The sequence below is a fragment of the Stegostoma tigrinum genome, chromosome 12 (assembly GCF_030684315.1).
Source record: "Stegostoma tigrinum isolate sSteTig4 chromosome 12, sSteTig4.hap1, whole genome shotgun sequence".
Lineage (NCBI taxonomy): Eukaryota > Metazoa > Chordata > Chondrichthyes > Orectolobiformes > Stegostomatidae > Stegostoma > Stegostoma tigrinum.
The window spans coordinates 43,778,017-43,793,081 of NC_081365.1; the positions used below are offsets into that span (position 1 = coordinate 43,778,017).

The 15,065-nt window shown below is 38.4% G+C and overlaps 1 protein-coding gene across 17 annotated transcripts in view; it reads left to right on the forward strand.

Moving 5' to 3' along the window:
- caska (calcium/calmodulin-dependent serine protein kinase a) overlaps positions 1-15,065 on the forward strand; it is a 408,353-nt gene that overhangs the window by 378,149 nt on the left and 15,139 nt on the right. For 11 of the 17 annotated variants that reach the window (XM_059650307.1, XM_059650310.1, XM_048541483.2 and 8 more), the window contains 3 exons: positions 9,875-9,955; positions 10,076-10,156; positions 12,860-13,062. In XM_059650307.1, the coding sequence (XP_059506290.1) occupies positions 9,875-9,955; positions 10,076-10,156; positions 12,860-13,062 (365 nt within the window). The remainder of the gene's footprint in view (positions 1-9,874; positions 9,956-10,075; positions 10,157-12,859; positions 13,063-15,065) is intronic. The other 6 variants (XM_059650309.1, XM_048541485.2, XM_048541489.2 and 3 more) reach the window with 1 other exon arrangement.

Genomic DNA, 15,065 nt, shown 5'->3' on the forward strand with positions numbered 1-15,065 from the left:
TGTATCCGTTATTTTGCATTGACTCTCCATATTCTACCTCCAAACTGTATTGTTTCACATTTCTTCACAATGCTTTTCATCTTCATTCTATCCATTCACTCTACCAGATTGTTTGTCATTTTGAAGTTCTATACTACCCACCTCGTAGTTTACAACATTTTCAAGTTTCATATCATCCCCAAATTCTGAAATTGTGCTTTATACCACAACATTTAGCATCAGTAATTTGTATCATGAAAAGCAAGGGCCCCGACACTGACCTTTATTGAACTCCACAACGAATCTTTCCCCATCTCAAAAATTATCCGTTAACCATTATTCTCTGTTTCCTGTCACTCAGCTAATTTTATATCCATATACTGTCTTTATTTTGTGAGCTAACGTAGCTCAAAAGTCTGTTGTGAGGCACTGTATCAAATGCCTCAAAGTCCAAGCACACTACATCAACAACATTGACCTAATCAATTTTCTGTTACCTCATCAGAAAAAAATCTCCAGTAAGTTCATTAAAAATTATTCTCCCTTATAAAATGCATATTGGCTTTCCATAATTAACTCACATTTATCCATGTAACTGTTGATGTCAGCCACCAGGGTTAAACTGTCCAGTCTGAAGTTGCTCAGCATATTCTTACACCATTTTTTGGAACAGTCTTAATAATTGAAATTTTCCAATCCTCTGGCAACTCTGAGTCTAAAGAAAGCAAGAATAAAGAGGCAATATGAGCAAGTCAGCCACTTGGGCCTGCTCTGCCATTGAGTACTATCACGGCTGATCCCGTAAAAACCAAAAGAGCTGTAAATGCTGTAAATCAGAAACAAAACTAGAAATTGCTGGAAAAGCTCAGCAGATCTGGCAGCATCTGTGCAGAGAAATCAGAGTTAGTGTTTCAGGCTGAGTGACCCTTCCTCAGAGCAGGCTCAACTCCTCTTTTCTGCTCTCCATAATCTTTAACTCATTAATTTAAAAATCTGTCCATCTCCCCCTCAAATTTCTTCAGCCTCGTGGCCACCACACTCTGGAGCAGTGAAATCCACAGATACATGACTGTTCAAGAGAGGTAATTCCTCCTCATCTCTGTTTTAAATCTACAATCCTATAGCCTAAAATTATGACTTCTGATTGCCTCACAAAGGGAGATATTTGTTCTACATTTACTTTGTCAATCCCTTTTAGCATCTTATGTATCTCAATTAGATCTCCTCTTATTCTGTTAAACTCTCTATCATATAGGCTAAATCACTCAACTTCTCCTTATATGACATGCCCTTCATCTCGAGAAGTAATTGAATGAAACAAAAACAGGAATTGCTGGAGAAAGTTAGCAGGACTGGCAACATCTGTGGGCAGAAAACATAGTAATATTTTGAGTCCGGTAACTCCTGTCAGAACTCATCAGTTCATCACAGATGCTGCCATACATGCTGAGTTTCTCTGGAAATATCTGTATTTGCTTTGGAACTCCAGCATAGTTCTTTGTTTTATATTCATCTAGTGAACCTTCCCTGAACTGCACCCAATGCAGATACATCCTTCCAAATCCTTGTACAATTAGAACACACCTGCCTGCTTTCATTCTCTATTCTTCTAACAATAAATGTCTAAATTATATTCTTCCTCTTTATTACCTGCATACCTAGCTTTCTAAACTGATGCGGGAGCAGATTCGGACCGCTCCATACTGAAAAGTTTTGAATTTTCTCTCAATTTAGAAAAGTTACCTTCCTATTCTTTCAATCAAAATGGATAATCCCTCACATATCCATGTTAAACCCTTTCTGCCATGCCTTGATCTATTCACCTGAGCTATCCTTATACATTTGAAACTTTTTTATTGCAAACTTACTTTCCCAACTATTTTAGTGACACCTAATAGTTGGCTGTAGTACATTCTTTCACAGCATTCACATCATTAATATTGATTGTAAATAGTTGGAGCCCAAGGACCAAACCTTGTCGCATCCCACTAGTTAGTTTGCCAAGCAAAAAGAGACTCATTTCCACTGCTTGCTTTCAGTTGGTTAGCCAGTCAATTATTCAAATAAATCTATTACCCCTAACACCTTGTGATCTTACTTTGTGTATTAACAGTTTATACAGTACCTTGTCAAATGCCTCTGAAAGTCCAGGTATACTACATCTGCAGGGCCCCATTTTCTACTTGGTTGATTACATCTTCAAAGAGCTCTACCAAATTACTGTAAACATGATTTTCACTTCATGAGACCATGGTGACATTGATAGATTGCAATTATGACTTGCCAGATGTCCTGTTACTGCTTTCTTATCTATGGATCCCACCAACAGACATTAAACTAACTAGTCTGTAGTTTCCTACTTTCTGTCTCCTTACTTTTTGAATAAGGCTGTTACATTAGCATTTTCCAAACCATTGAAACTTCTTCAGAATACAGGAAGCTTGAATTATTATAGCTACTATCTCTGCTGCCACTTCCTTTAAGAGTCTATGATGTAGGTCATCCATGGGGACTTGTCTGCCTTCAATTTTGATAGTGATTATTTAAATTCGTCCCTTCTATGCTCTGTGCATTACCTAACATAATTGGGATGGTTTCTGTATCCTCCACCATGAAAACTGAGGCAATGTATTGATTTAGTCACTCTGACATTTCTATGTTCCCAATTATAAACTCTCCAGTCTCATCCTCCAAGGTTCTGACATTCACTTTAGCTACTCTCATTTACATACTTACTGAAGCTTTTGCCATTTAATTTTGTATTTTGCGCTCATCTTCTTTCATTATGCATCTTTGTTTTTCTGTGAGTCTTTACAAGTTTCTCGGTCCTCCAACCTGCCACCCAACTTTGTAAATGATATGCCTTAGTTTCTCACCTTATGTTATCTTGACTTCTTTGCTTTGCCATGGATGCCTTCTTCCCCCGCATACAATCTTTCTTCCTGTTTGCAATATATTTTAGTTGGGAGGATTTGAATATCTCCTTAAATATCTGCCACTGTTGATCAACTGTCCCATCTTGTCGTCATTCTTCAAAGACCATGAGGATCAAACAGCATATTGCTCCGAGAAACAATCTCTAATATACTTATGAACTCTCCCACAAGGCTATCTTTGTCATTGTGATTAATCCAATCCATGTCCATATTAAAAACACCCATGATTATTGTCATTCCTTTCTTACCGTTATTTCCTGGTTGATACTTACCCAACTGTAGAACGACTGTGAGACGACCTATAGATTACTCCTACCAGGGTCGTCTTTCCCTTGCTATTTCTTATTTCTCCCCGTACTAATTCAATGTTTTGATCTCCAATGCCAAATTCATTTCTCTCAGCAGAATTGATCTCTTCCTTTATTTACATCATTTCCTTTTCCTTTCTCCTGTAGATTCCTTGGTGCAGTATGATATATACATGCTTTGTCCCTTCCTTTCATTTTTTTAGTAACATTCAACCTCATAATTAACTTTGCACTTCTACATTCTCCTTACAATTTGATTTTTTTTTTTAATTTTCCAGCAGCAACTTCCAGACCAGAAGTAGTGCTGCAAACTATGTCAGCATCCAGTCATACAGCTTAAAGGAAACATTGATGTTGACCCTCGGTTAGAGGAAACAAAATGCCTCACCTGTGTTTTAAATGGGCAACTCCTTATGTTTAAACAGTGAAGACTGGTGCTATGTTCTCCCACATGAGGGACTATCTCCACAAATACCCTGTCAAGACCCTTCAGGATCTTGCATATTTCAATCAAGGCATGTCTTACTCTTCTAAATTTCAGTACACACAAGCCTGGCTTATCTACCTTTCCTGACAACCTCCCCGTTCCAGGTATTAGTCTGGTAAACCTTCTGTGAAATGTTTTCAAGGTATTTACATTCTTTCTTACAGGAGGGTACCAATGATAAAGACAGTACTCCAATCTGGGCTCACCGTTGCCCTATATAATGGAATCACTCAAAATTTATTCTTAATTTATATCTAAGCCATTTATTTAATGACACACAGTCAAGATTCCAGCATTGTGACATGCCACTCTTCCTAACCTAAAAAGACTTATTTATGCCTACTGTCTGTTAGCCAGCCAATCTTCTATCCATGCTAATAATGCTACTGTCTACATCATGAGCTTATATTTTCTGCACTAACCTTTGTGGCATTTTATCAAATGCCTTCTGGACATATAAGTACAGTATATTCATCAGTTCCTATTATCCACAACACACATTACTTCTTCAAAGACTTTCTTTTTCACAAACCTGACTCCACACTGTCATTTTTCTGAAGAATGGTCTTGACCCAAAACGTCAGCTTTCCTGCTCCTCTGATGCTGCTTGGCCTGCTGTGTTCATCCAGCTCTACACCGTGTTATCTCAGATTCTCCAGCATCGGCAGTTCCTACTATCTCCACACTGTCATAATATCTTAACAATTCCCCTCTGTCAGATATTTAGCTAACAGACCTATATTCCTGATTAATGTTTCCATTCCTTTTTGAAGGAAAGAGCTCCATTTAGCTGTTTCCCAATGTAAAGGGACCTACCCCTAATTTAGAGTGCTTTGAAAAATTAAAAATCAATTATCTATTGCTGTTTCTTTGAAAACCCTGGGATCAAGCACCCAGACTTTTGTCAGCCCTCAACTCCAACCTTTTACAATTTACTAAAAGACCACTTCTCTGGTGAGTGTAATTTTTCTGATGCCTCCTTCCCCTCCATACATGATTTGCAGCTGCTTGTGAGATGTTGCTTGTATATTACCGAAAACTTACTGCCAGTGCCTCTGCAATTTGCACTTTCACTTCCCTTAGTTTGTTGGATATATCTTTCAGCCAAGCCTTCTACCTCCATCTTTTGGCCCCTAATCAGGAACTGTAAAGCTCTTTCTGCTATCATTTTACCATTTATGTCTGTAGAAGACACTTGCATTTCAGAATTTATTCTATTTTAGTTAAATTGCCAGTGTTTTCTCATTTTCCTTTGCCTCTTGATGGAATTTTAAAAAGCAACAGCACATCCCATTGGTAAACAGAAATAAAGGAGTACAACAAATGATATCTTTTTCAATTGTCTATTCATCTTAATATGCAAGGAAGTAAAACTGACCACCCAAGAAATGTCACAAAAGCCTGAGCTAAAGACAGATCAATCATTGCCAAACAAGTGCTTTATTTTAACTGCTAAATGCTTCAACTAAGTGAGTGACAGATGATCTTTCAAGGAAACAGTGTAGTTGTTGCCTCACTTCAGCATATATTTCATTCATTAATCTAGACGTAAAGTTAAGAAAAATTATCTGCGGTAGGCACACAGGTTCAACTGTTCATTAGAACTGAAATTCAGACTCTGCTATGGATTATAAACCTATACTGTACATCTAAATTTGCTGGTACACTAAATCTGCGCTGTATCAATACACCCTTGACAGTACACAATCAAAGATCATTGCAAGGAGATTGCTAAGTGGAATTGCAGCTCATGACGCAAGCTAAGAAAATGGGGACCAAACAGAAACTTTACATGCAATTATGTAGAACTAGTCTCGAATGTATTGCTGACATAATAGATTCAAATAGGCCTTGGGTTTGTGTATATTTGTGGTAATGGAATAATGTTGCATCTGTCACTCAACCTAGTTATTTGGTGTTATTTGATCTACATTACATTACTTTAGCCCTTTGCAATGTAACGTGCTTATTGCCGTTTTGCAGATAAGATGTATCTTCCATATGTTGCATTTTATTTGTAATGTAACATTTAATTTGCTTTAGTATGGGTTTTTGTGTGTTTTATATATTTTGGTTGTAATTTAACAGTACAGTGCAACATTGCTTAAACAATGATGCTTATACATTTTTCATGCTGTCTTCCACCCAATGGCCTCTATGCATGTAAGTAACTGTGTTTGAGTGACATTAACTTTTCTCCCTAATTCCATTGTTTTATTTTTGTTTGTCTCATCAGCATTACAGAAATTAAAACTGCATTATATTTTGTTGGAAAATTAGTTTCTGTATTTGATCAATAAAGATTAAACTTTTGAAAATCAAATTGATGTGAACAGCCAGGAGTACAGCAAGTGTGTATCTTGTTTAACCACACTTATGTTAGTGCAGTTGTGATGTACAGTAGCAAATTTGTCAAATTTGCCACACAGAACTCAACAAAGCCACTTAGACATAGAGTCATAAAGCACAGAAACAAATCCTTCAGTCCATCTTGTCCATGCTGACCAAGTTTCCCCAACTGAACAAGTCCCAATTGCCTGCATTTGTCCCATATCCTTTCCTATTCATGTTCTTATCCAAATGTCTTTTAAATGTTGTTAGTGTGTCTGCATCTACCACTTCCTCTGGCAGTTCATTCCACACAAGAACTACCTTCTGTGTGAAAAAGTTCTCTCTTCAGTCCCTTTCAAACCTTTCTCCTCTCACCTTAAAAATATCCCCCTAGCTTTGAACTCATCCACCCTAGGGAAAAGACCATTTCTATTTACATCATCTATGCCCTTCATGATTTTATAAACCTCCATAATATCACCTCTCAACCTCCAATGTTCCAGTGAAAATGGTTCTAGCCTGTCCTTACAACTCCAACCCTCCAGTCCCGGCAACATACTGGTAAACATTTTCTGAATCCTGTCCAATTTAAAAATATCCTTTCTGTGGTGAGCTGTGAGTGCATTGTGAAAGAACCCTGAACGCCTGACACCTCATTCACCTAACGTGATTTCTCTGTCACTTGTTCAGTCTGTGCCATGAAGTGTGAGGCTTACAACTCAGTAGCTTATTTTTCCATCTGTCCCTTCCCATTATTTCATATTGGCATTGTGTCAGTCATCCTGTCAGCTGAGAAGGACATGGTGTTGCCAGCAGTAATTCATGGTAGACTGAGAATAGATGTTGATTGAGCACAGGTGGAGTAATGAAATTCTGTATTGAGGTTGTATTTAAAAGACTGCAGTTTGGACATTTTCCATATTAAAAGAGACATACCTCTGTAATTCTGTGGTTCTCAGACATTCCCTCTAAATTATGGTATAATATCTATAATGTGAGAGTTCTGCATGTAAAGTATATTTTCATAATGCTTTTTCAAAAATAAGTTCCTTACTTGCAAAGAGCAATAAGATGGATATTCTTGCTTCTCACTGCAGAATCAGTCTATCCTTGGTAGGAAAATGAAGAAAACAGGCACAGAGACACCTGTATAAAGCAGGAGAGGCCAGAAACATGAGATTAGCAGGAGCAAAGGAATAGCAAAAACATGGGAAGTGCAAGAACATAAAGAGATTAAGGCAGTCCTCAAGTGCCGTTCATTCTTGCTGTTCCCCTGTCACTGTCATATTAGTTCACAAAACCTCTGAAAAGTCTCTACGGACCACACTTTAAGAATAACTATGTTCATTGCGGGTTCCAGCAGAGAAAAGCAATCTACCACAGTGACTCCTGTGATAACTTCACACTATAATGAGTTATTAATGTGATAATTTCAAGGGGAAGTGTCATTAAGAGGATGTTTATGATCTTAATTAGTTACACAGATTTAAGATGTGTGAGGCTAAATGTATCTGTCAATGTGAAATGAGACATTATGAAAATATAATGCAGCTTTAACTGAGTGATGAAATTGCTATGTAACACTCATAATTCCCTGTAAGTACATCAGAAATTAGTTAGTGTTTCGTGTACTTTACAACAGCAGTAATGAATGCACCTTTCTACCATTAATAATTCTGGCATTTCCTTTAATATTGTGGCTGAAGGCAAAGTCTATGGTGTTATTTCTGTTGTCTTTAGAAACTGGCAACATTATTACAGGTGACGAATGCTCCCATTGGCATTTTTTTTTTCCCCATTTGGAGTTTTAAGTTGTTTCTAGTTTGGTATATTTGTGGAACTTATACCCCACTTCATGACTTATCTGGTTGATGTTCACTTGTCTGAGCCAGTTGTCTTAACAGTAATGGTTTCCTGGCTTCTAAATATCCTCAGTAACTTTCCCACAATCTGTCTTTTAACAATATCAATAGTATTTAAGTGCAAGCATTGCAGCTAGGAAAGGAAAGCCTACCAGATTAATTAATACAAGGGGCTCATGTGAGTGAGTGCTATGAAACTGGTGCGCACCCACGTTATTAGTGCATTAAGTACTGTCTAGGCTCCTACTGACATCAGCTAAGTGGTCACAGATCATACAAATTCTTCTGCAAGCCCTGACTTCGAATTATCCTAAGGTATATATTTCAAAGTAGGTGACTAGAAAAAGTACCCGGTGTGGCTTCCTCTACATTGGGGAAACCAAGCGGAGGCTTGGGGACCGCTTTGCAGAACACCTCCGCTCAGTTCGCAATAAACAACTGCACCTCCCAGTCGCAAACCATTTCCACTCCCCCTCCCATTCTTTAGATGACATGTCCATCATGGGCCTCCTGCAGTGCCACAATGATGCCACCCGAAGGTTGCAGGAAGAGCAACTCATATTCCGCTTGGGAACCCTGCAGCCCAATGGTATCAATGTGGACTTCACGAGCTTCAAAATCTCCCCTTCCCCCACCGCATCCCAAAACCAGCCCAGTTTGTCCCCTCTCCCCACTGCACCACACAACCAGCCCAGCTCTTCCCCTCCACCCACTGCATCCCAAAACCAGTCCAACCTGTCTCTGCCTCCCTAACCTGTTCTTCCTCTCACCCATCCCTTCCTCCCACCCCAAGCCGCACCTCCATCTCCTACCTATCCCCTCCCTACCTCCCCACCTATACTCTCCTCTCCACCTATCTTCTTTTCTCTCCATCTTCGGTCCGCCTCCCCCCCTCCCTATTTATTCCAGAACCCTCACCCCATCCCCCTCTCTGATGAAGGGCCTAGGCCCGAAACGTCAGCTTTTGTGCTCCTGAGATGCTGCTGGGCCTGCTGTGTTCATCCAGCCTCACATTTTATTATTTTAAAAGTCCTACTGAGTTTTGCATCTTTACATATACACACATGAAAAGTACCATTATGGAAACTTATATTCTCCTCAGAATCTTAAAGATTAATTGATTCATGTGAGAGAGCAACCTGGAGCAAGTTAAAACATAATAGTGAGATTCTTGGAAAGTAAATAAACATTAAGCTGTCAAGATAAAGCCTCAGACAAGTGTTATTCCCCAGGAGCATATCTCTCTTGTTATGAAAAGTTCACCGAAGGCAAAAAATTCCATTACACTAAGAAAACCCAATAAAAGTCTGCATTTCATTGCTGTAACTGGTTAAGGTGTTCAGCAAAACAGTATGTCGTTTAGAAAGAAAAATAGAAGTAGCTAGAAAAGCTTAGCAGATCTGGCAGCTTCTGTGAAGAGAAATCAGTTAATCTTTCAGGTCCAATGTCCTTTCTTCAGTAGGTCATTCAGGACGTGTTTTCCCATGTTCTGGAAGTTTGCTCATAAAATAGTCAATATTTTATAATGCAATTTTGTTTATTTTGTTTTTGTTTTCCGTAATATGGTTTATTGAAAAATTGCAAATTTATGGCATGAAAAGCAATTTTATGGATAAACAAAATGTGTATGTGTGCAATCTTACAATCAGCCCTTCTGTATTTATCAATATTTTGTTTAGCCACCTTCCCATTTTAAAATTGCTCACTATTCAATTGCAGTATTAAATGCATTTCATTACATCTCATTTTTTAATACCAGTATTCAAAGAACAACTTGTTATTAGACATCAGCCACTTTAGAATAAGCAATATTTATTTTCAGTTTGGTGCATCAGATCCTAACAGAGTTTACAAACCTCAATGGTTATTTCCAGAAATGCTGAATTTTTTTCCCTTGTATTTTAGCTGCTTTGCAAACATTTGTAATGCTCATAATATGCAACTCATTCTCTCAGTGGGCTTCCTTTTCAGTCTTTGACCAACTAGACCTTGTTACATATGAAGAGGTAGTAAAACTACCAGCCTTCAGAAGGAAGACGCTAGTCTTACTAGGTAAAAAAAAATTAGTAAAATAACATTTTGGAATGGCAATTAGAAAACAACACCACCAAAATTATATTTTAAAAATGAATTAAGACTTTTCCATTTTTGCCTTTTTTGTTTGTGGGAAAGGGGCCCATGGAGTAGGGCGAAGACACATTAAAAACACTCTGATCACAAAGCATCCAGACAGATTTGCATACCCTATTCCACGTAAGTGATCATTTTTGAAATATTGTGTTTGTGAAATATAATTAATAACTAAATTTATTACATTAAAGTCATGGTTCATTGGAGAGCCATGATTGTGTATGATTTCTCTCATGCGCAAGCGTAAAACCAGTATCATGCTACAAATGCCACTTAAAGGCTACCTACTGGCATGCATTTTTCTCCAAACTGAAGGATGGTCTGACCCATGGAACACTCTCAATCAATGTCAGTTGTATGAGTCAAGAAATGATTGTCACATGAGGTGCATTGAAAAGTGTTGCTTTGCATGCAATACAGGCAGATCATACCACACAAAGTGCATTAAGGTAGCAGAACAAAGGATAGAATAAAGTGTTACAGCTGCAGAGAAGATACCGAGAGAGAGATCAGAATTTGTGACGTCTTTCAAAAGTCTCGTAAAAGCAGGAAAGAAGCTGTTCTTGAATCCATTTGTATCTAAATTCAAACTTTTACATCTTCTGTCCAATGCAAAGTAAACAGAAGGCTAGTTTGTGTGACAGACAGGGCTGTATTCATGACTCTAGTTTCTTGCGGTCTTGGGAAGAGCAGTTTCCATACTACGCTATGATGCATCCAGATAGGATGCTTTCCATGGTGCATTTATAAAAATTCGTAAGAGTCCTTGTGGATATGCCAAATTTCCTTAGCCCCCAGAGGAAGTAGAGATGTTATGCTTTTGTGACCGTCATGTTGACATGGGTGGACATATCAGATTGTCGGTGATTATTACTCCTAGAACTTGATGCTCTCGACCAAGTCCACCTCAGCGCCATTGGTGCGAAGAGGGGTTTGCCCTCTACTCTGCTTCCTGAAGTCACTGACTAGCCCCTGCATTTTGCTGACATTGATGGAGATATTTGTCTCTACACTTTGCTGCCAAGCACTCAGTTTTTTTTCCCTGTCTTATGATTTTTTGAGATCTGACCTGCAACTGTGGTGTGTTCAGCAAACTTGTAAATGGAGTTAGGGTGGAATTTGACCACACAGTCATGAGTGTATAACGAATATAGTAGGGTCTGAGTATACAGCCTTACAGGGCACCTGTGTTGAGGATTATGGTGGAGAGGTGTTGTCACCTGTTTTCACTGACTACAGTCTGTGACTTAAAGTCAGGGATCCAGTTGGAGGGAGGGAGCTTGAGACTTAGGTCTCAGAGTTTACAGATGGGTTTGTTTAAAAAATAATGTTGAAGGCGGAGCTGCAGTCATAAATAGGAGTCTGAAGTAGGTATCCTTGTTATCCAGATATATCAAGAATGAGTGTAGGGGCAGGGAAATGGTGACTGCTGTGTACCTGTTGCGCTAGTAGGTAAATTGCAAAGGAGCAAGGCAATTGGTAGGCTGGAATTGATGAGCAATGACTAACCTCTCGAAGCACTTCATAATTATGGAGATCAGAGCCACCAGGTGGTAGTCATTGAGGCATGCTGCATGATTTTTCTTTAGCACCAGGATGGCGATGGTCATCTTGAAGCAGGTGGGGACATCCATCACCAGCATCTTGTTGGCAGCAACTGGGGGTGCAGTAAACACTAGTTTGAAAATCCAAATGCTCTGAGCCATTTCCCACCTCCCTAGCATCAGCAACAGCTTCAGCCTGCTGATCGAGGAGCTCTTTCCTCCGACAGTCCACAACAGTAACCTAGCTGCTGCATCTTTTGTTTAATTTGTATGTTTCGAAAAGTTTGGCATCCTAAAATGGCATCCTATTGCTGCTTTCAAGCTTAAGGACTTCACATTAGTTCTCCAGCTTTTAGGATCCACCACCACTCAATTTGATGGCAAACCCACACTCTGACAACTAATTTGCCTATTGAGGAAATCACAGATGTTTTTCCCCCAATGCAAGCTTTTGACACCCAGTAGAGCTGATTTCCTGAAGCCTTCAGGGAAACTTCTCCCAATGTCTCACCCACTAATTACATCTGTGCTTGCTAACTTATATTTACTTGCAGCTCATCAACGTTTCTGATTTAAATTTTGTACTGATGTTCAAATCCTTTTGAGACCTCACCACTACCTATCCCTCTGACTCTGACACCCTGGAACTGCAGAATCTTCTGGCATCTTTGTGCTTTTTTGACTCCAGTTTTTTTGTTCATACGGCTCCTGCTGCCTTCATCCGCCATTGGGGACCATGCTTTCGGCGACATAGGCTCCAGCTTCTGCAGTTTGTTCCCTAAACCTCTCCGCCTCCCTCACTCTCACATTAAAATCTATATTAAGGCTTCTCCTAAAGCATACCCACGTGCCCAGACTTTTGGTTACCCCTCTTATTGTCTGTTCCTTTTTATCTGGTTACACTCATTTGAAACATCTTTGGTTTTTTATGTTGAAGGCATTATTTTCATAGAAGTTGCTGTTGTCTTGATGACACCCAGCCTCAATTTCAGAATACCAGTGCCATCAGAAGCGAAAAATATCATATATTTAATTGTTATCTATGCTACGACCAATCACGTCACGCTATTCAGCTAATGAAATAAAAGTTACCAACTGTGGTCACACATTCTCTAAGTTTAAATGTACTACTTCAATTGACTACAGTAAAGCCTAATATAGTTTCTGGTTTAAACTGCCTGCTTCCTGTGAAGAAATTTAGATTGAGGAGCAAGTCATGAGTTGCAACCTTAAATTGTGCCGGCAGTTTCTCTCAATAATACGCGATTGCTTGTCTTCATAGATACTACCAGACCTGCCAGAAAAGATGAAGAAAATGGTAAAAATTACCATTTTGTTTCACATGATCAAATGATGCAAGATATTTCCAATAATGAATATCTGGAGTATGGCAGCCATGAGGATGCGATGTATGGAACAAAGTTGGAAACGATACGCAAAATCCATGAACAAGGACTAATTGCAATACTTGATGTTGAACCCCAGGTAATGATAAATAGTTGACGGTCAAACAGTGGACAGAAACAAAGCATTTGAAGTTGAAGACTTCCTTTAGGTCTTGTTTTTAAACACAATCTCAGATAAGAGGGTTGATGTTATTAATAGATCGACATTAGTTGATGCCAGTATTGACATTTGTTGGCATGATATGCAGTTCCGCAACACACATGTTCACAAATTTGTAAGAGCCATAATCTACATTTATATACCCTTTTGTCTTTTATCATCAACTGTTTTCTTTTGGATGGACGAAGGAAGAAAGGCAATGTGGTAAAATTACCAGTAAATGTAAACACTTTTTGATTGTTTAGTAATAATTGCCTCAGACCAGGAAGAAGCACAGAAATGTAATTTGATCAAATGTTTGGTCCAGTACAGATTCCTCATTGACCGAATATAACTAATGGTGGTGGAACCACACACACAGTGATGGACCCAGTTAGCACTGAGTTAATTGATTTCATTTGGCACAATAGGGACACTGTAACTGGGTTGAATCTGAGAAATTATGGAGGTGACATTGGAAAGACTCTCTCTCTGATCATTTAACAGTGACCTCTTTTGGAAGTGCATGAATGTAAATTTTGAGGAAAGGAACAGGCTGACCACATATTCTTTGTAGTCAAATAACCGACCAGTAAGACTCCCAGTTTCTAACTTGGTGAGATAATAGAAAGTATCATGCATCAGTAAAATGGCAACCAAGTAATTGTCAACTGTTTTCAACAAAGGAAGAGAGAAAAATAATGTAACACTATGAAATACCAGAATAAAGCAGAGGTGACATTTTGCTAATCATGCATTCTGTACAGAATTTGATGCTTTCTGGCACTTAAAATAAGAGATCAGGTAGATCATAAAGTCATAGAGCTATACAGCTTAGAAATAGACTCTTCAGTCCAACTTGTCCATTTGGACCAGATGTTCTACAATTTTGTAATTTCAAACAGCACTTTTGCAAACTAGATTAAGATTCTTTTACTTTAACTATGAAATTTGTGTCAAATCTGTTTTATTTGGCGATTTATGTAAAGCGGATCCTAAGAGCCATTGAACATTGCTGAAGTTTATTGTTTAACCAAAATCTAATCTCTTTGAAGTAGGTTGAAATTATTCTCCTGGAATGATTAAAATTTACTTTCACCCATTCTTAGTAAGAACATTTACTTTCCATGTTGTTAACACAACATACTAAAAATTGATAGAAGATTTTCCATTTTATGTAAATACGATGAGGATGAGATTCTCTCCTGGGAAGATTAAGAATTAAATTCATATGAAATAAATAAGAAAAGTGAACTGTGATTCTCATTTTTGCCATGAAAGACTGCAAACCAATACAGATGGCATATGTATAGTTCCTGCTCCCCAGTCAAACTGTTCTGTTTTATCCTTACTTACATGTCAGCGGTTTAATCTGTTTCAAGTAATAACACTGAGCTGTTCAGTGACTAACTGTCTGGAGTGCAGTCTAAAAAATGACAAAACAATATTTTGTATTCTAAACAAAAATGAAGTTGCTTTCCTATGTCCGGAAAACCGACAGGTTTACTATACCATAAGACCGTAAGATGTAAGAGAAGTCGGCCATTTACCCCATTAAGTGTGCTCTGCCATTCAATGAGATCATGGCTTTCCAATAATTCTCACACCCACCTTCCTCCCTTTTCCCTATAACCCTTGATTACCTTTATAATTAAAAACATCTTTTCCAATCTTGTGTGTACTTAACAACCCAGCCTTGACAGCCTCTGAAAGAAGAAATTCCTCCTCATATTTTAGTCTTAAATATGTAATCTCTTTTTTTCTGAGATTATGCCCTCTAGTTCTATACCCTTCCGTAAGGCAAAGCAATCTTTCCATATCTACCCTGTTAAATTATTTAAAAATATTGAGTTGTATGTATCAATAAAGTCACCTCTCATTCTTCTAAGCTCCAATGAGTACAGCCTCAGCCTCTGCTCATAAGAGTGTGCTAGCATAGTTGG